This window comes from Tachypleus tridentatus, chromosome 2 (genome assembly GCF_004210375.1).
Source record: "Tachypleus tridentatus isolate NWPU-2018 chromosome 2, ASM421037v1, whole genome shotgun sequence".
In the NCBI taxonomy this organism is placed as follows: Eukaryota; Metazoa; Arthropoda; class Merostomata; order Xiphosura; family Limulidae; genus Tachypleus; species Tachypleus tridentatus.
The window spans coordinates 142,777,508-142,804,027 of record NC_134826.1 but is presented as its reverse complement, the minus strand read 5'-3'; the positions used below and the strand labels follow the sequence as shown (position 1 = coordinate 142,804,027).

Genomic DNA, 26,520 nt, shown 5'->3' with positions numbered 1-26,520 from the left:
ATGTGACGGTCAATCCCACTATTCTTTGTAAAAGAGTAGCCCAAGAGTTGGCGGTGGGTGGTGATGACTAGCTGCATTCCCTCTAGTCTTGCACTGCTAAATTAGGAATGGCTAGCGCAGATAGCCTTCGTGTAGCTTTTTCGCGAAATTCAATAACAAACATTTTGCTGTGTAAACTCGTGCAATGAAAATAGACTGGAGTCGTATTCGTTATGGAGTAACTGAACACTGAGAAAATTATTTTAATACATGAGAGTTTCAACAGAAATTAGAACATGGAACGTGAAAAAGCCTCACGTATAAAATGGTAAAGACAGATTTACGCAGAGCATACTCATTTCGGGCCATTGTAAAGGCCTCAGGTGAAGCATTATATTTGCTGATAACACAGTCGTGATTTGTTTTGTTTAGTTTCGTAGCTAACAATAAAGGGAAGCATTCAAACCCTGGAATTTCCGATTTAGCCTCGCAGGTCATTGGTTGAACACTATATATTTACGTTTCATTCTATGTTCACGGTACCACTTTCGTTCTTCTATTTCACACAGTTTATTAACGTTACACTCACTTGAAAAGTTTTCCGCCTGAATCTCTATAATATAACTTTTAACGAAGGTTCAAAGACAGCCGAGAGTTAAACAACAGTAACAAACTGAGCATGTTTTACCTCCTGTATACTGTTTGTAGTTAGGCGCAAAGCTACACAGTTGGTTATCTGTGCTATGCCAATCACGAGTGTCGAAACTCAGTTCTAGGGTTACGTAGGGTCTATCTGCTCTAGCCGTTCCTAATTTAGCAGTGTAAGACTAGAAGGAAGGCAGCTAGTCATCACCACCCACCGCCAACTCCTGAGCTACTCTATTTACCAACGAATAGTGGGATTGGCTGTCACATTATAACGCTTCCACGTCTGAAAGAGCGAGCATGTTTGGTGTGACGGGGATTCGAACCCGCGACCCTCAGATTACGGGTCGGCGCTATTAGGTCCACAGAAGTACCGCAAAGCTACTGGGGGGCACGTGGATTATATAGTAAGGTAATTATTGCGAATTAAAATGAACTTTATCGGTTTATGAAACGATAAATGATTGATTTGGGACTATTTTAAAGCTCCTACGTTTCAGCATATTTTCAAGAAATATAATTTAAAACTAACTCACGGAAAGCTTTTAATCACGTTATTGTATATGAAGAGCATCGAACCCGTAGCTGGTAAACATTACGTACGAGTGATTCAATCTTAAAAACTAATGCCGTTTCGCACGATAAAAGATATAGTTTTGATAATTTATTAGTCGCGTGTTTTAACATCTATTAAATAGTAAGCTAAACTCGAATCATTATATAGTTTTAAAAAATTGGTAAGAACAGATAATATCTAAGTTGCATCTTTTAAGGGTTTCGAACGAGTAATTTTCGATTTTAACACGTATATTAGCAAGTACAGAGCGTATAAATGAATAATAATTTGTCAGTTTTATATTCTTTTATCCCAATTTCTCTGAAGCAAACATGTCTAAAACAGTATTCTATCAATTGTCTGGTAACTTCAGTAAGTAGGGATAAATATATTTACTATATTTCATAGAAAGTATACGAAAGTTTTATTTGTTTTGAATTTCGCGCATAGCTACACAGGGCTATCTGCGCTTATACGAAAGGAAAGCGATTTGAACGTGAATATTCATGCCGAATTAAGAAAGAGGGAAAAACGTGTCTGTTCACATTATCACATAGTAAATCATCCGAAATGTTCACGTTTAATTCCAAAGTCACGCAAAATTTACAGAAAAAAAATAATTCATATTTTCCTTTACTTTTGTTACCTTTTTAACCATGGTTCACACTTCACATATGTGTGTATAACATGCACATTACAGTTGAGCAAAATGGCTTCAGTTTGTATTACGAATTTAAAAATGTAGCCTTTCAGTGTTGATTAAAATATTTATAACTTATTTGCCATCCATCCAGTTTTCTCCACCATATCATGAGCTACATGTCGTGTATATTATAGAGCATTTAGGAAAGCATATTGCAAATATTTGCCTCAAGAAGTTAACCTATGGTCATTGTCACAATACTTTTCAAATAAAAACCCAACAGCAGCTCCATCTTATATTACATCGTAGTTTCTCCATTTGCCGAACCCACTTAGGTTTATCACGTATATTTGTTTGTTGAGTTTTTCGTGCGAAGGTATTCGAGAACCATCCATCCAGCCAGAATCCCCCCTTCCTTCAATGGCCTAGCGTTCAGCCGTCTCTAATTTCTAAGTGATAAACCAGACAGAAGGACGATATTCAACACCACTTACGACAAACTTGCGGGCTAATTTAATCAAAGAGAGGGTTTGATAGTCTCATAACGCACCCACGGCCCAGAGGTTCGAAGCCCTTTTTTGTTTTCTTCTTCTTTTGGTAGTTACTGGACCCAAAACTAAACCAGGGATATCTGTGTGACCATTCTCAAAGTTTGATGAACAGATCAGAAGGAAGACAACTAGTAAGCACCATATAACCTTAGCTTCTGGGCTAATCTTAGCACACTGAATAGTGAGCTTTCACTGTCACTCTCATAACACAGTTACGGCTCCAAAACGTGGAACGCATTTCCTTTTCTTCTATCGCGAAAATGGGACGTAAACCACGGAACCAGAGGTACGCACTTTGGTAAGCTAATCCCTAACGCGAATCTCAGCTCGTTCGTGTATGTACCGATATAACTTGTATACTGCCGCACGTGCTTAATTGCAAACAATTACGTACTTTGTACCTCTAAAGAAGCAACCGAGGCTGTGAAAGTAGTTCTTGGAATTGGAGATTATTCTGTTTGGCATATAGTCGCGTTACATATCAATACTCGATTTAACGTGATGTTTTTATTGCTGCAAGTAATGATAAAGCGTGTAATGTTATTTTGATTTTTTCTGTCCCCTTTGTGAAACAACTAATTAAAATGTGTTTGATCATTATTATTAGTATTTTACCTGCTTTTTTTGTTTGTTTGTTTGTTTTAAAACTTTGCTCAAAGATACACGAGTGCTCTCTGCGCCACCCGTCCCTAATTTAGCAGTGTAAGGTTAGAGGGAAGGCAGCTAGTCATCACCTCTCACCGCCAACTCTTGGGCTACTGTTTTACCAATGAATAGTGGGATTGACCATCACATTATAACGCCGCCCCTGCAGCTGAAAGGGCGAGCATGTTTGGTGTGACGGACATTCGAACCCGTGATCTTCAGATTACAAGTCAAGTGTCCTAACCATCTGGTCAATCCGGATCTGCTTTTCTGTTGCACCTAATATTGTGACTGAAAAAAATAAATTTTATTCAGCATTAAAAAAAAGAAAAGAAAAACGTAATGTTTATTTGTTTTAGCCCAAAACTACATAACGGGCCATCTGCGCTCTGCCCACCACAAGGAATCGAATCCCTAATGTTAACTTTGTAAATCCGCAAACTTACCACTTGCTCACTTTGAAACTAAAATAAAGAAAGACAGGGAGAAAAAAATATGCTTTAAAATATTAAAAGGAAACCAAAAGCTGTTTTATTAAATGTAGTCAATAACTGAGTGTTGTTACTGATTTTTGATTGGTTGTTTTACAACTCGTCGGTTTTAGGCTCTGACAACCAAAATAAACGCTGTTTTTAAAATTCAGTAGGTTATTGGCTTTATTTTTTCACCCGCTCTGTGGAGCACTGGTGTATTAATAACACCCAATCGAAAGATACTGACTTGGAAACCTGTATTCGTCCTTGACATCTGAAGCATTTGGAACCCTCACGCACCCTTATATGGGCCGACGAGGTAGGGTGCGCATGGCCTTCGAATGGTAGGATTTTATTTATGAAGATTTACTTGTTTGTCTTAGAATGTTCTAGAAGAGCCACACAAGTGGCTATCTGCACATAGCTTTTCCTAGTTTTGAGCCAATAAACTAGAGTGTAGGCAACTGATCATTAGTATCCGCCACCTACTCTTGGACAACTGTTATCGTAGTGTAGAATGCACAGTTGCAGCAACTAATTATGCATATTTTTTTCAGTTAAACAGGTTAATCACTCTTACTTTTATCTGTTGTGTAATTTGAATAAATTATTAATTTTTGAACTCTATACTTGACACAGAACATTTATGGGAAGGATATACATGTAAAACGGCTGGTATGGATAGAAATATCTAAGTAGAGGAGCGAACAACGTTTCGACCTTCTTCGGTCATCGTCAGGTTCACAAAGAAACGTTGTTCGCTCCTTTACATATATTTTCTCTACCCATACCAGCCGTTTACATATATACATTTCTACAAGTGGGTTTTCTCATCATCACGGATTTATGGAAAGGTTTCAGGTTTAGTTATCTCTGTTTCTTTGGAGTTTGGTGAGACAATTATTCTTCAATATTATTGTTGTACTAGTCGCGTTCATATAAAACAAATATATCGTCTTCAATACAATCACAAGTTCCGTTATTCATATCAACCATGAGTGCAGGTTCTAAGCCATCTTATGTGTCATTTAGGAAAGACATATGCATTTGAAACCGTAACAGCTTTTATGCTCACGTAAGAAGCGACAGAATAATCACATATGATTATTAGTCACTTTCTAAGGCCAGTGGTACTTTATGTGTATGTTTTCAACAGTAATGACCATGAACCAGCAAAGGCAGGTAGGGTATTGTATGTTGGGTTTCTAATTAAAGCACCGAATGGTAGATAGGGTTAGTGAGCACTTAAATTACCCAAGAAAAACACCCGAGGTGGTTCTGCTCCGGTAGACACAATTGGGGCTTTCTTAGAAGGAAAAGGTTGCACATATCACAGGCGCAAGCTAGGAAATCGCTGAGTGTGGTCTTTCTTAATAGGATATTAAGATAAACAAGAGAGCTGGAGATGTTGTTTCACACACACACACACACAGTTCCAACTACAACTTTCTCTTCCACTCAGCCGAGTACACTGATGGTCGTATAATCTTCAACTTATAATACTTTCTTTAAAATCAATGTCTTTATAACGAATATCGTTTGGAGTAAAAAAAACATCAACCTTGCGAGACAAACCATGTTTTCCTCTTTCCTTGAATGACGTTTAATACGTTTAAACGTTTATATTGGGTTGAGGAATAATTCGTGAGTGTTTTTTTCAAGTTAACAAAATATATTCATAAATGAAACGCTTTCGCAAAATATTTCATGTCATTTGGTAGATAATTTTGCTCTAATAGATGGTGTGTTTGATTTTCATATGTCTTTAATTTTTGCTTTCATTTTCAGCTCATTAAATGGACTGTCAAGTGGACTAAATCGAGCATTTTCGACACCATCTGCTTTTCGCATTTAATTTCTGGCAATTTCGTTTAAAACAATGCATACTATATACCTAGGTATTACATGAAATAAAGTATCATCATAAATGTTTTGGGTGTAATGTGTTCATGCATTGAAGTATTGTATAGTCTTGCATGTAATGCTTGAATGAAATTATTTAAAAACGCTCACGAATTATTCCTCAACCTAATAGTTTATAAACACAGAAAAACAATATTTAGAAGTGATGACGAGAAAACCCACATGTAGAGAAATATATGTATTTAAAAACGGCTGGTTTGGGTTGAGAAATTTTTTATGCAGAGGAGCGAACAATGCTACGACATATTTCGGTCATCGTCAGGTTCACTCCTCTGCATAAAATTTTCTCAACAAACCAGCCGTTTTCCATAAATATTTAGAAGCTAAGGTTCATTCACGCATTGAGCCGAAGAGAAGTTCCTCTCCTATAACGCCCTCTTGTGACTAGATGGAAAGTCTACAGGCTTGTGACGCGAAAATTATGGTTTTATAATCTCTTCGAGCAGAGCACCGATGGTCAATTGTGTAGCTTAGAACTTAATAACAACCAGACCTAATCAGAAAGGAAAACTTCCACGATATGACAGATAAACCAAACATGAGATTTTTTCAGGCTTATAGTGAACTCGTTTTGACACCATCTAAAGAAACCGTACACTAAACGATCGTAACTTTATATAATTAGACGTTTTTTTCAGACTTTGTACTGAAATTAGCGATCACTAAGAAGGCTGTTTGTGTAATTGATTTGTTAATATTATATCGATTAGATATTTCACGAAACTGTCTTGTAGATTTATTAAATAGGTGTGTAGAGATTTTAAATAATTGTAATGTTTTTATGTTATATTAAAGGCGGTAACCTTTCTCTCTAGCTAGAAAAATGTATTTTTATCACTAAACGACATTTCGTTTATGATGTCTTTTTTCTCTAAGACAACAACTCATGATAAAGTTTTGGACGAAGGCACACGTCTTCTGAACAGTTTTGTTTGTTTTTGAATTTCGCACAAAGCTACTCGAGGGCTATCTGTCCCTAATTTAACAGTGTAAGACTAGAGGGAAGGCAGCAAGTCATCACCACCCACCGCCAACTCTTGGGCTACTCTTTTACTAACGAATAGTTGGATTGACCGTCGCATTATAACGCTGAAAGGGCGAGCGCGTTTGGTGCGACGAGGATGCGAACCCGCGACCCTCAGATTATGAGTCGCACGCCTTAACACGCTTGGCCATGCCGGGCCCCTTCTAAACAGATTGAGGGTACAGGTATCATCCTCTCAAATAACAGCATATTAAACAGTACATTAAGTTCCTTTTACTGAGTCGCCAAAGACAGAAAACTTAACAAATAAGGTTTATTTAACTTTATTTGTTGCTTTCTTAGCAACCCTGGATTAAGGCATGGGCTTACTGGGCTGAAGCCCAGGGCCTCACACAAATTAGGGGTCCTCAAGCTATGCCTATATGTGTATTGCACGTAGAGGTTCTGTCGCTAGGGGGCCTTTATAAGTTGGAAAGCCTGGGGCCAATAAAACCCTCAACCCGACTTTCCTCCTTAGTGGTATCCCGTTGCTAGCAGCGAGAGTATCCATCTGGTGGCCTCGGTCAAATAGGCAGAGTGGGCAGAGTTTCGCGTCACTCATACATCCTAATGGCGCAGCGGTACATCTGGAGCCTTATAACTAAAAACGAGGTTTTGATACCCGTGGGGATCACAGCACGTATACCCCATTGCGTAGCTTTGCACCTTGTCAATAAACAAACTGTTGCTCATAATTAAGGCTATTTATTATTAATTCCCATTATTCTTATCGAATTTTAACACATCTTTTGATTTGAGTTATTGCATAATTATAACTTGTTTGCCGCAATATTTTGCCGTTTTCAAATCTTTTCCAGGTCACGTGCGTACTGAACTATCACGAATGTGTTTTTATCGTGTTTATTACTACCATTGTTAACATTCACGTTTTTAGTTTTAAAAAAGAAACATTTAGTTCGACAAAATACGGCAATGTAAACTTTTATCATTCAGTTACGTGTGTAATTAAATATACTAAAAAACATGCTTGAACAGCGAACGTGTATCAGATTGATAAATTGAAATGATAAAGTTGACAGTACCATGTTTGTTAATATAAGACTTGTTAGATTTCTTTTCATTGTATAAGGAAGAACGTATCTCTTTGATTGTACTACATAACAATACATTTATTTGAAATAAATTATACACCGTTTATTCAACGATATATATACAGATATGCTACGTGGTCCAATCTTGTTATTTAGTAAAAAAAAGCTTTCACTGTATCTTACGTTTCGTAAATCGCACGCATAAAAACAACAATGCATAATTAATTAAGAACGTTGACGTACTCCTGGGGTCAAATTCTATGATTTGTGTCAAAGTTGAGTGTGAAAGCTTAAATAAAATTCAATTACCAAACTTACGAGCAAATATTCAGCTGTTTGGTGACTGTTTTAATGTAGACTACAATTTCAAGGACTGAAAGCGTTTGGCTAAACAGGTTACTTGAGTACGCTATGAAGGTCATGTTGTCCCAATCTCTTGTATGTTCAAAGAAGTCGCTTAAGCTTGAAACGAAGCTGAATCACGAGTGAAAAAGACATTTCTAATTATTCTGTTTGAGACTCACAGCGATTTTCTTTTTGCACAAGAATTTATAACTTCTGACAGATTTGTTAAGTTCATCTAAAATAATTATTTCAGATGGACTTGTGAAAGTTTAAGAAGTTAAACCTTGTCTATTTCCATCACAACGATTTTATTTATAAAGGGAAGAAAATAATAATTTTCAGCTTAAATGTTGCGCCGCCCGGGAATCGAACCCGGGTCGCAAGAATGGGAATCTTGCATGATACCACTACACCAGCGGCGCTTGGTATTATTTTATGCTATATTACTTAAATTATATGAATACTAGTTATAAATTGTTTTATGACTACGTTTATCAGACTTTAATTGTTAATTTTTATAATAGATAGATAAATCTGAATCAATAATAAAATCAAGAAAACATGTTTGGCAGCTGATGTAACTTAATACAGGTAATTCACATGCTGCCGCATGTGCTGTCCTCTAACAATTTTATGTTGAACTATTTGTACCGTGATCACGAAGAATCTGTCATATAGTTTTGTGCTAAGCTATAAATAAACAGAAACTAAGAAATCACAAAGTTTGTTTTATGAATATAACAAAATTATACGTGTGGTTATTTTTAGTATATTGATTTCAGTTGTAAGTCAAACGTTTTATTTGTTTCTTTGAATTGAATGTTGTCTATTGTTGAATGTGACAAATAACTTACTCTCTGGAAAATGTTATTTGGAGACGGTTTTGATGTCGCTGGCTAGTCCAAATTTTTTAACAGGTTTTAATTAGTTATTTGCACCGATCTAATTATACGTAACAACGAGCTTTATGAAAATGATTAAGTTGCCTTTTGGATATATATAAAAAAAATAAATAGAAACAAGGCTAACATTTTCAGTATAATAGCCAAACCCTTGTTCATTGTATGTTGCCTTCTTGCCGTTCGTGTAATAATTTTAAAATAGTTGAAATTGTTTTCAAACTTATAAATACGAATTTTTGTTTAATCTTGTTTCGCATGAAAAGTAATTGTTATTATTTTGACATAAAATGTTCCACTACCTTACTTTGAAATTCATATTGGAAACATAGCTGTAGATTTGAACCTTGTATATATATATATATATATTTCGATGAAATTAATTATAACGTATTTATTATCACAATATTTTTTTTTTCAAATAATCACTAATGTTGTCCAAATATATCATACAAAGTGACAAGAATCGTCTTTTGAAAAACATTACACGTTTATATTATGGTATTGGTTCATAATCTCTATGTCATATTATAAGTCAGTATGTAAAGTGGAGAAGCTATTGTTATTTCTGAGTTTGTATAATATTACAAAATAATCCACAGAATAGTTTAAATTCTAACAATATGAAATTATTAAAATGGTTTCATCAATGTGATGATTTATAATTCTAGATTTATGTCTAAGAACTCAGTCAGAACCAATCAGATTCTTCGTACGGCACGACGTTCTTTTCTCATTTGTCAAATATATATTATGGTCAAGATAGTATTATATCGTTTATCTTATAACCCTAACCAGTTATATAAAGTCTCTAATTTTGTAATTTGAAATTCGTCATTTGATATAACGTGTGTTACTTCAAATGAAACGTTGTATTCTATATATAACCATTTGATACCAACAGCTACGCATTAAACATAATATTTGAAAAATAAACTAATTTTTAGTGAAATGGAATTTTTTTATTTTGTTTTTAACTTATCCTTAAATACGTGCTGTTTACAATTGTGTGAATGTCTTATTCTTTTAAACTACCTAAAGGTCTAAAAACTCTCGAGTGTTTGTTTTATAGTTAAGTACAAAGCTACACTGCAGGCTATCTGTGTGCCTGCCCACCTTGGGTATCAAAACCCGGTTTCTAACGACATACTGTTGTGCTACACTGGGGGCGTCTTGAAGTGAAATCAAAACACAAAATGTCATTACTATATATCTGCACCATCTAGTGACGTCGAATCTCTTTGCATGTTTGATAATGTTTGTGTATCACACACAGTTCAACATTTAGTGACCTGAGAAAAGGAAACATGGAGAATACGTTCTTTTAATGTCGTCATAGTGAAGCACTTGAACGTGAACTGGGGCGCCCGGGATTCAAACCCAGGTGGTAATAATGGAAATGTTGCATGATACCACTACACTAGCGGCGCCTGGACAGTAATGATAATATCTTATATATAAATATATTATAGTTATAAATTATTTTATTATTTTTGCCGCGCGATACTTGACTCTCTTTGCTGAAAACGAATGCAGCACGCCTTTAAACACGCCCACCATAAACACCTTGAATGTTTCGTGTGTTTCTGCTGCACTTCCTTTTTCAAACTCATAAATCATTATATGCCCATGTGTTCTCAGACACATACATCTTCATAAGGGTTTATTTGATTAATGATATCTCAAAAAGTGGTGTTGGTTAGTTTTTTTATTTATCTGAACATTTTTATATACACGTTTCTACTACATATTTTTAGTCATTAAACCTTCTACAAAGACAGAAATGATGATGCACTTTCTGTATTAAATTTTCAGACATAACTTACGGAATGACCTAGATGCAAAAATAGGCTCATAGTTTAAGTACGATAACCAAATCCTTGTTTAATGCATGTATCTTTCTTCTTTTCGTTCGTATCATAATTTTGATTGTATAAAAAGTTGTCCTACAGTAACCGTTAAAATATTTGAAGTGGATTTCAAAAAAAATATCTTAACTTTAAATAAGATTTGATTTTGTTTTCTCTCACTTTCTTACTTGTTCTGAGAATAAAAAATCACTGTATATTTGAACCTTAAAGATTTTAGTGAAGTTCATTATAATATATTTGCTATAACAATAAAAAAAAATTAAACAACAATCAATAATGTTATGTAAATGTATCTCACTGGGTAATAAAACTCAGAGTAAATTTAAATAACTTAGTTATATATTTTACTGTGGTTCTTTATCTCATCAGCAAATTACAAATCAGTAAAGAGATGACAGAGGAAGTCGAGAGAGGTTATTTTGGTCTCTAACTGTTTCGTGAATGTTTTTCAAATTTAAAATAGAAAAGGTTTTTTGCGATTTTAATAACGAAAGTAATACCAAACTTAAAGTACTTTCAGTTGGAAATTATAAAAGTCTCACTCATATGATGATTTAGAATTTACAACGTTTTATCAAAATCACTCATAACATGTGGACAGCATTTAAAATGTGGATAAGATTAGACGAGCGAGTTAAGCATTATCAGACACATTTAAGTAATTTACAAGTCAGACTTTTAGTGTAAGAAGTAGAAACACTATTGATTTATTTTAAAAACTTTTAATGACATAATCTAAATCATTATATTACCGCAATCGTATCTGTTGTTTCGCAGCTTACCATTTTCAGACAAGTTAAGGCGCAACCTCTTCCGGAAATTACATCAGAGCGGAAGTCATTACTCAGATAGGTTTCTCGTCATCGCGGAAGTCAATATTACTGATCAAATACACAAACAAAAATTTTTTTTATTCACCGGAATTTATTTAACACAATTCATTACATGTATTCCCTTTAGTACCACAATGATCCTTTTGAACGAAACATTTGTGGTGTTTTTTCGCGTTTTTTTTTCCAAAGAAATCTTAAATCTTATATAACACACCATTAGACCCTTTACTGTTTTCAAGGAACAAGTTAAAACACCGCAGTTGCTTGGTGTTGTCCTTTTTTCCCCCAAGTAGTGGTTCAGATTGTTTTATCCCACGTTGATGGATCCAGTGCGAAATTTACAAATGATTGTTTTAATCTCGTCTCCTTCTAGTTCCAGCGAAGGATGGAAACGGATGGTTAATGTGTTGATAAAATTACCCGATGATTGCTGGGCATAATAAGAGGAAAAAATAAATCAAAAACGTTTACATAATGAAAAATCGAATACGAACTGGCTTTAAAAAAATATAGGTTGTTTTTTTTAATACAACAAACATGTCCGTCTGTCACATTGCCAGCTTATGTAAATTTACTAAAGTAACTGAAACTAAAGTAAATACGGCATGGCCAGGTGGTTTAAGGCGTTCGACTCGTAATCTGAGGGTCGCGGGTTCGAATCCCGGTCGCACCAAACATGCTCGCCCTTTCAGCCGGGAGCGTTATAATGTTACGGTCAATTCCACTATTCGTTGGTAAAGAGTAGCCCAAGAGTTGGAAATTAGTAATGAATAGCTAGCTGCCTTCCTCTAGTCTTACACTGTGAAATTAGGGCGGCTAGCGCAGATAGTCCTCGTGTAGCTTTGCGCGAATTTCAAAAAATAAACAAAGAAATCCACTTTTCGTGTTTTTCCCCCTTACTGTTCGTCTCCGGATTATTACATATATATAACATTCCATTAATGTGTATTTTTGCGTAAACTTTAAGTTACCTTATGGATATAAAGGTATGTAAAAAACAAAAACAAAAACAGATTACTTGAACCTCAACTTGTAAAAACATTCTTGCCAATACAGTAAGTGGCAAATATCGTTAGAGAGTATTGAATGCAATATAACTTCGCCTCAAGAATCCTCTTTCTTGAGCAAACTGTGCATCAGTGTTTTGTTTCTAAATGATTGTACTCGTTAGAAGAAGCATTTTACTCGAATTTCTGTCTTTATCTGTAACATTTAGTAATAATTAACTTTTCTAAATCTGAGGTCTGTTTCCCAGAGAATACAAAATAATGTATTAAGTGTATTAATATCACACAGCTGTTTTTGTTCCTCCTGATGACATAATGGCTAGGTGGTCCAATAAAATTGCATTCTAACTGTTATAAAGACCTTTCACAGTGATATCACTTAAAGCAGAACTCTACGTTGTTCGTATAGATAGCACTGTTGTTTGGAAAATCAAACTGGATCAGTTCCGAGTCAAATACAAAGAAGTAATTTGGCAACATTCACCAAATTCTTACGTTTCGTCACGTGGTACCAGTGAGGGTTTACACATAGTCCTCGTGCAGCTTTGCGCGAAATTCAAAAACAAACAAACATTCGACTTATTGCAGCAAATATTTTCTGGAATGTATTTCACCTGATAATGTTTATATTCCACTTTAATAAATCTGTTACCTGCTCAAGGAGATTAACCAACTGACATCTTCAGAATTAGGAGCTATAGCAAGCAGATTAGGCTTAGGAACCAGTCAATATGAGGGTACTACCCTCAGAGGAACGAGCAAGAGCAGGTAATTGTGACTTAGCATTCACCCTCAGAACAATAAGCCAGGTCAGTTACCTGTGGATTCAGAAATGGTATGTCCTTCGACATTTGAAGACACTTCAAGGTATTCTTACTACGGGGGTTGTAAAACTGCTCACATTACAAAGAAAAGATTCACATTAATGATATGTACATTTCTACTTCTAATTGCTTTAATTATAATTTCATTTACTCTAGAAATTCACTGCCTTAAATTAAATACATTTATACAAACGTTTATATTAGACAACAGCTCATTAGAGTTGAATATAAAACATGCACAAGTGGCGCTTGGAAGGAGTTTGAAACCTGTTGTAATGGAGGCGAGTGATAGTAGCCGAATAACGTAATATTCTGAACTTTTAACATTATCTAAACATACCTTTGTGCTTGGAGATGTTTTTCTTACAAAATTACTTTCATAAATTAGCCAGTAAGTGATAACCTTTGCGTCAAAATATTCAATAGTTAATACCAGGTGACAAGATTTTATCTTGATTTGAATTATCACATCTGAAATTTTATTGTGACTTTAAAATTATTCTCGCATATCAGCCCCGAGTTTCATGAAACTACGAAAACAAATCGCAAATTCATCAGTATGAAAATCTAACGACTTCAGGTGTTTTATTTATAAAAAAAAAAAGCGTTGTATGCCACAATAATGAAGACGACTGGTAGGGTTTTTAAAATTTTAATTAAATAATGCTTATTTTAATTAAAGTTTTAATAGCCATACCAGCCGTCTTGATAACACATTTTTTTATTATTTCAAATAGGTTTCTAGTCATCACGAAAAGTCTTAATAATTTCTTTTCAACTTGGGGCTCCACCTATAGTATTACTTAAGAACTAACTAACTAGATGAAAATTTTCCACTTTTCCCTGTCGTCACCTAAGAGAGATTTTTGTTTGTTTGTTTTGTTTTCACTTGGTTTGTTGTACATAAATCGTACGTCGAGGTAAATGGATTAAGACTTCTTTAACCTTTAAACTCTTTGTTAAAACACAAATCCTGACCACAAGATATAGCACATATACAGGGTGGCCCGTAAGTCCCTACCCATCCATATATTATTAAATTACGCATGTATTATAAATTTGTTTCTTTTTGTTTCAGAGAAATATGGCCGATGTAGAGCGTATTGTGACAAGTACGTGGGTACACGAGCGCAAGAATACTGGTGACAGCACACAGATACACTGGATACATAAGATATACGGATGGGTAGGGACCACACCCTGTATTTTCTAAGTATCATAACAGCGGCATTTGTGACTTACCAAGCGATTCATGACACAGACTTCCATGACAAGTGTACGTGTCAACAACTTCTACCTCCCAGATGTCCCATTTTTCCCAGTTGACTTTCTTGGTGTAACAACTTAATATTTCATTCAGTTTACATTACACTGTTAGGCTTAAACTTACTAACTATAACAATGTTATTTGTTAACTCTCAGAAGTTACTTCGCTATCAGTTCAAAATTATAACGGTTATATGCACAAACTTTTGTCTTTCTTTGAGATTGTTTAGGCAGAGTAATCATGATGAAACCATGTAGAATGGATTACACTTGTGTCTCACGACAGGCAGTTTCAACTTTTGTCTTATTTGGTAAATATTCTAAAACAAACAGTATATGACAATAAACAATAAAAAAAACTTTAAACACAGCAAGAGAACTGTAGCCTGAAAGGGATATAACAATTTTATACCATAGTGAGTTCGAATTATCTACAAATCGAAGTGTGAAAAAGCAAACAAAGTCCTAGAATCATGAGAACTTTATTTTAAATTGAAAACATAAGGAAAACCAGAAAGGTTTTAAGGCCTAGTACTGGCTTGACGGTTTACAATATTCTAATGGCACTCTTTCAGACTCAGTGTGTGTGTCACTCAGTGTGTGTGTGATACAGTAATGCACATGTGTTATATAATTTCTTGGTTTAAAACTATTTTAAAGTAACTAATATCTTATAACAAAAATTGTATATAAAGTTTAGTAATTCCAGATCTGAGTCGCGAAGAACTAAAAGTTGTCAGGGAAATAACACCCACTACAATATAGGATTGATTATTCTTAAGCACAAAGCTACACAGTGGGGTATTTGTGCTCTATTTACTGCGGGTATGAAAACTAGAATTTTTGCGTTGCAAACCGGTTGACTTACCGTCGACCCACTGGGACCGTGACGTAGGACTGCTTGTTGGTAATTATGCACAAAGCTACACAATGGGCTATTTGTGCTCTGCCCACCACGGGTATCAAAGCCTGGTTTTTTGTATATAATTCGTTACTATTCGTTGGTAAAAGAGTAGCCCAAGAGATAGCGGTGGGTGGTGATGACTAACTGCCTTTTCCTTTCAGTGTATCACTTGAAATATAGGAAAGGCTAGCACAGAGTGTTTTTGAATACGTTTCCACAAAAACTTTTCAAACAAACCAGTTGTCTAAAATTAGTAAGATCCCGGTCGCACCAAACGTGCTCGCCCTTTCAGCCGTGGGGGCGTTATAATGTTTCGATCAATCCCACTATTCGTTGGTAAAAATTAGTCCAAGAAATAGCGCTGGATGGTGATGACTAGCTGCCTTCCCTCTAGTCTTACACTGCTAAAATAGGGACGGCCAGCACAGATAGCCCTCGTGTAGCTTTACGCGAAATTTAAAATAAACAAATTAGTAAGTTTTACGTTCGCGATCAACCACACCCTCATTTAGTACATTTATACTTTAACCCTAAACTACTAGGTGGTGACAAAATGCAATTGTTTCATTAGTAATTAATAGTATAACTATTAATGGTTTCTATAAATCTCGTACTTTAGTAGACAAGTTCGAGAAAAATGCACTTTTTTTCAAAACTGTTTAATAGTTTTTGGAAATAAGTTTATAAATAAGTATATAAAATGCCTTGCAAGCTGAGTGATTCTGCTTAGCACGAACCTGGTATGGCCTAATGATTAACACGCCCGATTGTAAATCCGAGAGCCCATGGTTCGCGTCTCTTTGCCACTAAAATGTACTCCGCGCCATGGGTCCGTGGATGCGTTATAAGAGTGAAGGCAATTTTTCACTATTTGATGAGAATAGCTCGAAAGTTTACGGAGGACGGTGACTACTAGTTCCCTCTAAAGTGAAAAGTCAAAGTAGAGGCGGCTAGCGTTATTACTAATAAACCAGATATTAAACCTACTTTCAAAAGAAACAAGATCATAAGTAATCTCACTAGTAAGATATTAACAAGCAAGAACGTTACAAATTGTTGACTGCCATCAGTGTAACCACAGACACGCCCTGGTGGGAAAGAGGGGGGCGTCCACTAAATTTGGAGGAGGGCTTCCAATGGTAATTTCTACGAGACATTTCTAACCAGACTTGATTAATGCATACACCCAAGTTACGCTCAGCGTAAGGCCCTCAGTTGAATTAGCCCCTAATTTCACGTGTAGTCAAACTTTGTCCCCAGTAACTGAACAAGCTCTACTGAATGCAGCAGTTCGCTCACCTCGTGTCTTGTTCCACATGATGTCAATGGTACATTGAGAATGTAGTTTGTGTCTCCACTGCCTCTCAGTTTGCACGGACTTTCTTTGTCGCCAGCGTGCACCCCGTTAAAAGGTTCCGTAAAGTTCATGGTCACACGATTTCGTCAGGTTTGCACGATAGAGAAACTACAGAGAAATTGGAACAGATTGAAAACAACAACAAAAAAGCTGTTTAGAAGAATCACTCACTCAGAACATAACTATTGTACTCGAGGCACAAATATCAGTACCGATCTTGGCAAGAGCAAACATTAAAAGTACTCGAATCGTACAAAATTATATATACTGGTTTATCAAAGAGTAAAACATTCAAGATATTTTTTATATACTTGTAAGAAATGAAAATACAAAATACCATTCAAATATCGTTTTAACTTCTTTAATATGACGATCCGAAGAGCGCGAAATTCCAAACAGGCGTTAATTATGATATATATTTCAGCTCCGACAGATGTGAAATGTGTGCTTCTCAGCGCGCTAATGGACTTGAAATGTTTATTTTAGTATTAATGAACACGAAATGTTTGGTGTTTTTGACCACTGGTGGACTAGAAATGTTTCTTTCGTCTTTCAGAGACCTCTTGTGGTACAACGGCATACCTGCGGACTCATACCACGCTAGAAACCGGGTTTAGATACCCATGTTTAATTCCAAACGTTTTTAGCGCAAAACCACAAAATGGGCTATCTGTGCTGTGCCTGCCATGGAGAATGGGCTTGCTGTTGATCCATCGTGAGACAACAAAATAAATGCAACGACTGTCCAACGTGTTATCACAGTTTGGAATACACCAAATTAGTTTTGTTTAACTGTTCTTTTGGATTCTAATAATACGTGAGATAAATAACAATGGCCTCTGGGACCATACATAAATAACTACAGAACGTTTAGAAATGTACACTTACATAAACAAGGTTTTAAGAATAACAGATTTCAAAGTTATGATTACATCAACAATGTTTTAGAAATAAGAAATTTAAAGCTTCTAAGAAACATTAAGCTAGGATAGTTTTAATTTCCTACAAAAGTGATGTCTATCTTAAGGCGTAGTTTTAGGAACCTAGTCTATCTTCGGTTGCTCAGCGCTAAGACAAAGGGCTCATAACGCTAAAAAATTGGAATTCGATACCAGCAATGGGTAGAGCACAGATAACTCGTATGACTGCGTTTAACAACAATGAACCTAGTGATTTCCATAAAACCTACAAGTCGAACTCCAATGTTACGTCCCAGTAGAACAATTTCATGTTCACATATTCGTCTTCCTTACAAGACCCATCTACTGCTAAAGGAAGTTGGATTATGTATATATTTGACCTTTATGACGTAGGTTTAGCTTATGCAATATTGATTCAATCTCAGGTCGAGCGCGTATCTGTATATTAGCATATTTCTAGTTGAAGTCGATCCGTGCGAGTTTGTTGTTGCAAGGAGTAAAAATATGAAACTAGGTTTCATACCAGTGTGTGTTATTACTCCAGTGGTATTTAAATACTTCTTTACGCTTTTACAAATTTTGATATTACTTTATAATAAGTTAAGACATATATTTACACACGTGATATATTTTGAAATGTTATTTCGAATATAACCAATTTATCTAAGATTTTTAGTTTAAAATAATCGAGTTAATACGATTTTTGGAGTGTTTTTCAAAAGAGAAAAACAAACTTTAGAAAAATGTCAACACACTAGTACACGTGCACTATAATATGTTATTTGGTTCATTTCTTTCTTATGGGGCCCGGCGTGACCATGCGTGTTAAGGCGTGCGATTCGTAATTTTAAGGTCGCGGGTTCGCATCCCCCGTCGCGCCAAACATGCTCGCCCTTTCAGCCGTGGGGGCGTTCTAATGTGACGGTCAATCCCACTATTCGTTGGTAAAAGAGTAGCCCAACAGTTGGCGGTGGGTGGTGATGACTAGCTGCCTTCCCTCTAGTCTTACACTTCTAAATTAGGGACGGTTAGCACAGATAGCCCTCGAGTAGCTTTGTGCGAAATTCAAAAACAAACAATCTTTCTTATGAAACACCAAGCTACACAATGGATTATATATACTGTCCCAACCTCCGATTTTTAGGGTTAAAAAGCCTTCAGATTCATTTCTAATCCACTACAAATTAATCGAGAACTTTTCTCGTGATACTTCGTAAACTACTGTCGATAACAATCAACCACTTATCAATTATGTTCGTAATTGCTTTTAAAAACAAACTATAGACTCTTGAAAAAATATATAACAATAATGGTTGCAATCTTTGTTTCGAATCCACTAAAAAGTTTCGTTCTTAACGACGTGGAACTTACCTTGAACTTTCGGTGTGACAAACTCAGGTTTAAATTTTTTTTGTTTAACTGCTGCAGTGTCTCCATCTAGTGGCTGACAGTGCGATAAAGCTACAAGTACCTGTACAAAAAGTATAAATCCATATAATTACACTCCAGTTTTAGTGATATAAATAACAATACGAAATGTTTTAAAAAAACTATCTATAATTATAAACACATACATTATTTTTACCAATATATCATTACAAAAATATACAAGGTTTTTTCTGATCTGTAATCCGATACATACGTGATGACGAGAAACTCATTTAAAAGACAACATACATATCATTGGTATTATAACACTTTACTAATAAAACAGAGAACAACGTTTCGACCTGAAGATGACCTCAGAAAGTCGAAAAAGTTGTTCTCTGCTTTATTAGTAAAAGTGTTAATATCCATATAGCTAAGCAGCTATACAAGGGGCTATCTGTACTATGTCCATCACAGAGCCTAGTTTTTAGCAATATAGGCCTTCAGACCTACTGCGCAGCCTCTGGAAAAGGCGTTTATATTTCAGCTATCACTTGATTTTTAGATAGTTATGCAGAAAAATACGTTGTAAACAAACTAGAGCTTTAGAAGTAAATAACAGAATAAACAGTTTTATTTAATACACAAAAATTGGTTAATAATATTGATGCGTAATTTGCGTTTATATTTGAAAACGGAACGTTTGTCAATTTGACTAAACTGGTAAACTGTTGGTTAAAAGGTAACGTCAATTTCGTATGCTTGAAGGTTATAGACATAACCTCCAGAAAAGCAAGCAGTTCGAGAGAAATAAAACCAGAAATGTAAACTGGTTATTTGTCATATATCCCAGCTGGACACCTACTGGTAAATTTATTAAGTCTGTTGTGACAGAATAATATTTTTAATAGGGATTGTAACAGTGGAGAATCCACTTGCACCTGACAAATGTTTATTAAATATTAATCATAGGTTTTTAATGATTCGCTAAATTTGGAACCACAGTACTTAAACAGAATGAAACTTTACAATATAGCTACAGGACAACCTGAAAATATACAAGTATGATAAGAAATGTAACGTGAAACCTAATTGTTACCACTAACGGAACTTTAGATCACGCACAAACGAGTGACTTCATTTCTTCCTTCAGGTTACCTTTACTCGTAGGTTTGTGTGATTGAACAAACGGAAATACCAGGACTATCACAAAACATAATACACTTGTACAATTTCACGGCTAGTCAATCTGGTAACTGGATATCCGTGGTAACTAACACTGATCCAAGTCTTTCACTACTCGAAGAAAGAAAAACAATGCAATATTTATGATCTACTCTTGCCTCTTAATATTTCTCGAATGTACGAGATCTTCGTGACGTCAAGTTTAAAATTTTTAGGCCTACTCCCACAAACTTGCTTGATCCTAACATCAGCGCCCTCTAGTTAATATCACAATTAAAATGTTAGAATATTGCTTAAAACAACTTTGTACGTATACGCGCGAGTTATTCAAATTTTACTTCATACGTACAGGTCAAAATCGTAAACTTTCTTGATCAGTTATGGTTTTTACTAAATCTTGTTTGTTTCTACCTTAGATCATTAATATACTATGTTAACCCTTAACTTATGAAACAAAACTTACAAATTGTTAAATAAAACTTTATTTGAACTTAAGCACAAAGCTAAACAATGTGTTATCTGTTCTCTGCCCACCACAAGTATCGAAACTCGGTTTCTAGCGTTTTAAGTCCATAGACATACAGTTGTGTTATTGGGAGGGGGGCAAGTCACGTTTACAACTATCATAGAGTCACCAACTCATTGAAACAATATAAGAGAATCCACACTTTTAATGACTCGTACAATGGCTCCGAGTTTGTTTTGTTGTTGTTTTAAAACTACAAACGTTTAGCTTGTGGCGCTGTCATAACTTGACCGATTTCAGATCTAATCACAGTTTTAAACTCTGGAGGAACTTGACACGCCCAAGGTCTCACATTAATCTACCTTAGTCCCACCTAAATGAATTTCAGTTTCAAGTTGGTAGAGATTTTGCCCGATAAAATGGAGTCAGGTATACGCACGTCCCACGCTTGGTGTTGTTAATGCACTAAAATAAAGCTAATAAAAAAAAATGATGTGGAAGGTGTTACAGATTACTCTAATCCTGCCTAAAAGAATTTCAAATGCCGTAGCTATTGAAGACTCCCTTTTGTATTGAATGAAACTTCTAATAACTATTTTAATAGAGTCATTTTGAATCTTTTCTTTACATTGCGTAATTAACATCGCGAGACTATGTTTGGAATCTAGTTTTCGTTTTTCTCAGTTAAGTCGTAACTCCTAAAAACGCCTTACAGACAATCACGTGAACCCTGGAATCTATTTTATCTAACAATGGGTCTTTTTCTGAGAAACGTCGTTTTAAGTAATAGACCATTGACGACATGTAGACCTTTAACCTGAGGCGAATGAGCAACACACACACACACGCACTCAGACTTTTCCACTGTCTCTGATGCCGCGAATCTCGGGCAACCGGTTGAGACGCACAGCTTATTGTTAAGTGTTGCCTCTAGCCGTACAGTTCTTAAAGGTTAGGGAAAAATGAAAGCAATGAGTGTTAACAATACATAGTACAGTTCTCTTTGTATACACTTAATTTTGAGAGAACAGACGGTGCACGTGGCCGTCACGACTACGTGGTACTTGTTCTAATAAAAGAAATATTTGAACTTAAAGGTGAACAAACATCGAAGAATTCAAATAATTTCAAATTTCTTGCAGCTGACTCAACAACCACGAAGCTATTGTAATATTCACTGCTAGCAGGATAACGTTATTTAATAAAGTTACCAGTGGTTCAGAGTTAACACAGATCTTATAACGCCCAAAAAAAAAGTTTTATATTTACAGTGGATGTTTCTTTGATTGTTTGAAGTTAAGCACAGAACAATACAACGGGCAATTTCTGCTCTGCCCACCACATGTATCGAAACCCGGATTCTAGGGTCGTAAATCTGCAGACATATCGCTGTTACAATGGGGAGGGGCACTCGGGGTGGGCGTAGCATAGATACTCATTTTGTGGCTTTGTGCTTAAACAAAAAATTGATAAACTTTATCTTAAGTAAGGTGTTTTTTTTTAAAGGGCACACATGTGATTATTCAATTAAGGATGAAGTGATAACTAAACATATATATATATATATATGCAATTTAAAATGGCTGAAACTTACGACATGCCCGGCATGGCCAGATGGGTTAAGGCGTGCGACTCGTAATCCGAGAGTCGCGGGTTCGCATCCCCGTCGCACCAAACATGCCGTGGGGCGTTATAAGGTGACGATCAATCCCACTATTCGTTGGTAAAAGAGTAGCCCAAGAGTTGGCGGTGGGTGGTGATGACTAGCTGCCTTCCCTCTAGTCTTACACTGTTAAGTTAGGGACGACGAGCGCAGATAATCCTCGAGTAGCTTTGCGCGAAATTCAAAACACACAAACTTACGACTTGTCGCGTTCGATATGAATAAGATTCGTCAGTGTTCGAAACGAAAGCAAAGAAAATCATTTGGGCTCAACAGTAATAACAATAATAATTTATGTTTCGTTTTAAAATGACTAGGCCCCATATGACCTGGAGCACTTGACTCGCAATCTGAGGGTCACAGGATCAAATATTCATCACACCAAAATTACAGCTTGTTTATAATTTCGCGTATTAACACGAGTTTTTCTGCTAGCCGTTCCTAATTTAGTTATTACTGTAAGACCAGAGAAAGGACAGCTAGTCACCGTCAACTGCAAACTCTATTCTTACCAACGAACAATGGGACTGAGTGACACATTATAACGCCCCCACGGACTGAAAGGGCAAGCATGTTTGCTGTGACGGGGATTACTTGTTGAACGCCCTAACCGGCAATGCCGTGCCCGCCTCTTCAGCTGTGGGGGCGTTATAATATTACGATCACTCCCACTATTCGTTGGTAAAACGGTGGCCAAGAGTTTGCAGCGGGTGTTGATAACTAGCCATCTTTTATCTAGTCTTACACTACTAAATTAGGGATGGCTAGTGCAGGTCGCCCTCGGGTAGCTAATTCTGCGATAATTTCAAAAGAAACACACTGGAAAGACCTTCAGGGCCTTTCTTATCGAAATAAATTAAAAAAAAATGGTTTTTATCAACTTCTACATTTATACTTAAAAAGTCGCTGACCCCACATTTAATTGAATATCGTGCGATTTTAATTTTAAATATGAAACTAAAAAAAACCAAAAAAAAACAACAACTATACAATCAAATTGTGCGTTTTGATAAAGGAAACAAAAGCGTTTGAAACCTATGCCAAAAGTGGTTAATCATTTTCATAATAATCGATACGTCCAAAATCTCAGTAAAACTGGAATATTACTGGTGGAAGTAACAACCGAGTAAAAAATGGTTACTCCACTAGATTATCATCTGTGACAACAAAGCTGACGTTAAAGTAGTAACGTGACGTATAAGCTATAATAATTGCACAGAATTATAGGTGGCGCAGAGCCCAAAAAATTCTAAATAATAATGTAAACAGTATCAAACAGTACTGTGGAAGAAATACAAATTACCCCTGAAGAAAAAAGGTCCACCTTTCATAAGCGCTCGGTTCATAAGGTTTCTATTTCATTTCTGTGGAAAAATACTTACGGGATGCATCGGGAGGAAGGAGGGTGGAAATAATTATGAACACCTGTTGAGTATTAGTTGTTTTATTTCAACTTTGCTATCAGAAAAAAGTATATTATTTTTTAAATCAGGGCTCGGTTCCGCTGTGTCAGGAGCTACAAGGATATAATAATAGTTAAGCTTATAACTGTTTCCCGCTGATACGAACAATAAACTGAAGGTTTAACTACATCGATTGATAGCCACATTTTATTCTTTCAGAACCCTGTAAAGTAACTCATCTGAATTTTTCTACGTTCCATAATACGTTGTTATCATTGAAGCAACGAATACTTCTGTCTCAGAATATATTATTTTATAATTAAAAAAATCAGTACTTTGTCACTAGTTATGATAATTACATTTCTGTTTAATTACTGTCGTTATAATTTTAATCAAATAAACACTATTTCCCCTTTAATTTGCATTATTCAGATATGAAACCTATTCTCGCCACATACCAGTTTTACTTACCAACCCTGTTGCTAAGCCTAAAAGTCTCCTTTTGTACAAGTTAACCATTTTCGTTCCGAGCCTTCGTCTGGCCTGTTAGGTCTGGCGTACCAACTTGTGGAATGGGTTTCTGACAAGTCGAATAATAGGTGCGGCTTAGAGCACTGGTCATGTGACCTAGAGCCTGTTCCTGAAATCTGGCCACATCTCCAATACAAAAGCAGTAGGTGTCTCTTAGCCACTCACAGGCGCTGTTGTTGACATCGGGAGGTTCGGCTCACGAGCGAAAGTCTCGATTAATGTTTCAGATTTTGTCTGAACAATAATACAAGTCTATGTATTGTAACTGTCTATCTATCATGATGGAATTTATTTCGTCTATAAATTAGCAGTTGTAACTAGTCACTCTAAGAAACTCATGATAAATTACAAGTTTTCATGCATTATTTTTGTACATCAATCCATTCTATTGGTACAGAAGTCACGCATGCGCTTTCTAATATGTCATGACAGACTCCCCTAATGCAAGAAGTTTGTAAAACACTGAAATTGAAAGTAAATTTTAATTTTCTACAAAAGCTTCGATGTTTATTAAATATATAGCCTCCAGTGGCTCAACGGTACATTTTGAGGGCTTACAACACCAGATTTCGGGTTTCGATACCCGTGATTGATAAAGATAACCCATTATTTAACTCTGTATTTAACAATAATACACTAACTGCATTAAATACACAAATATTGTAAAGAGAAAGTTTGAAATTTTACACGTATTCTAAAGCTTTGTTGTGATGAAAACCAAATCACGTAATTTTGCGAAGGGATATGTAAATATATTTACATAAACCAAGTTGTTTCTTCAATTTCTGTGAATCGTGACTTTGGAGAAGATGCAGGTCGTGCTATTTCCTTTTCAAACCGGGTCACTACGTGACAGTTTACAAGGCACGCCAATACGAAGTAGGGTGTGATGAAACCAAAAGTTGTTGGCGTCCACGAGCCGTTACGTATCCTTGGATGATGCACGACGCCCAATACCGTCTATTTCTAGGCCGTATCAATCCTGCCCCATTAATTTTGTTGTTATTTATCAGCACTTCAAAAGTAGTCGAGCTCTCTAAACGAATGCCTAAAATTTCAGGAACAGTGTTTAATTAATAGGCCCTAAAATTAGGGGTTAAATAACATATGTTTATGTTGTTGTTTTTCGTTAACATGTTACGACAAAGCAAATATCATTCAGGTCCAATGATAACTTGAAAGGTTATTAATGTTAGGTTAATAATTTTGTATTTAAATGAAATTGCCATTTAAATCCAATAATGAATGGATTAACGAGATTCCCACTGTCCCCATCTACCAACTCTGGGAAACTCACAGCCAGGAACGGGCTTGGAGAAATCAGGCACGTCTTTCGTAGGAGTGTTAAAACGATGTTACCACGACAAAGCAAATCAAATCAGGTTTGTTGTCAACAATGAATAATGATAATATCACGAGTTATCATACGATTGCTTTTGTTATTCAATAAGTTTGTTTTTTAATGTAAAGATACATAATGGGCCGCTCCCCCCAATGGCTTACAACGCGAGAATACAGCGGTGGGCATACAAGGTGGCCCGAAAGTCCCTACCCATCCATATGTTATTGTAAACAACGTTATAATACTAATGATGAGTTGAAGGCAGCTGTTACAGCGGCATTTGTAACAATAACCCCTGTTATGTTGAGGAAAATGTCTCACAGAACATGGCGTCGCATAGTATTATGCAGCGAGAATGAGGGACAGCACACAGATACAAGATATATGGATGAGTAGGGACTTACGGACCACCCTGTAGAACAGATAGTCCATTGTGTAGCTTTCTGCTTAGTTACAAACAATAACAATATAACGAACCGTCTGCTCGCTGTTTGCTATGGGGACGCGAACCTCGGATTTTAGCATTGTAAGCCCATAATTGAAACTTTCATTCCAAATCGGTTTTCGTACTATAAAATCACCGACTCGAAATAATTATTGTCGTTGCTAATTGGTAACAAGCAGACCAATGAGATTCTGAGTTACATTCTTTGATTGTTAACATATTATTAAACAAGCAGACATTAACGAGCCACTTCAAGACTGCCGTACTTTTCCAGAACTAATCCGGTTAGTGGCGTCAGAAAGGGTATTACAACACACAACGTATTATTATATTATTCTGGTTGGAAACTCATTCGAGTTTGGTTTGGAATTTTGTGCAACGCTACACAAGGCCTAACTAC

At 35.8% G+C, this 26,520-nt stretch overlaps 1 protein-coding gene and 1 non-coding gene across 2 annotated transcripts; both read right to left on the bottom strand.

Annotated features, from left to right (window-relative positions):
- Positions 1-8,187: 8,187 nt before the first annotated feature.
- TRNAG-CCC (transfer RNA glycine (anticodon CCC)) lies at positions 8,188-8,258 on the bottom strand. The gene has a single exon. It is a non-coding gene; the product is annotated as a tRNA-Gly (tRNA).
- A 3,252-nt stretch (positions 8,259-11,510) lies between these two features.
- Positions 11,511-24,493, bottom strand: LOC143245268 (uncharacterized). The gene is made up of 4 exons (XM_076491424.1): positions 24,274-24,493; positions 19,089-19,188; positions 16,740-16,905; positions 11,511-11,869 (listed from the first exon to the last, which is right to left on the bottom strand). The coding sequence occupies exons 3-4, from the start codon at positions 16,866-16,868 to the stop codon at positions 11,747-11,749; spliced, it is 252 nt and encodes an 83-aa protein (XP_076347539.1). The 5' UTR covers positions 16,869-16,905; positions 19,089-19,188; positions 24,274-24,493; the 3' UTR covers positions 11,511-11,746.
- Between the last annotated feature and the right edge of the window lie 2,027 nt (positions 24,494-26,520).

Bases quoted from the DNA above. Each gene is read 5' to 3' on its own strand.
- LOC143245268 (XM_076491424.1), bottom strand. From the start codon at position 16,868: ATGAACTTTACGGAACCTTTTAACGGGGTGCACGCTGGCGACAAAGAA. The intron at 11,870-16,739 runs GTGAGCGAACTG...TATTATGCCCAG, and splicing joins CATGTGGAACAAGACACGAG to CAATCATCGGGTAATTTTAT.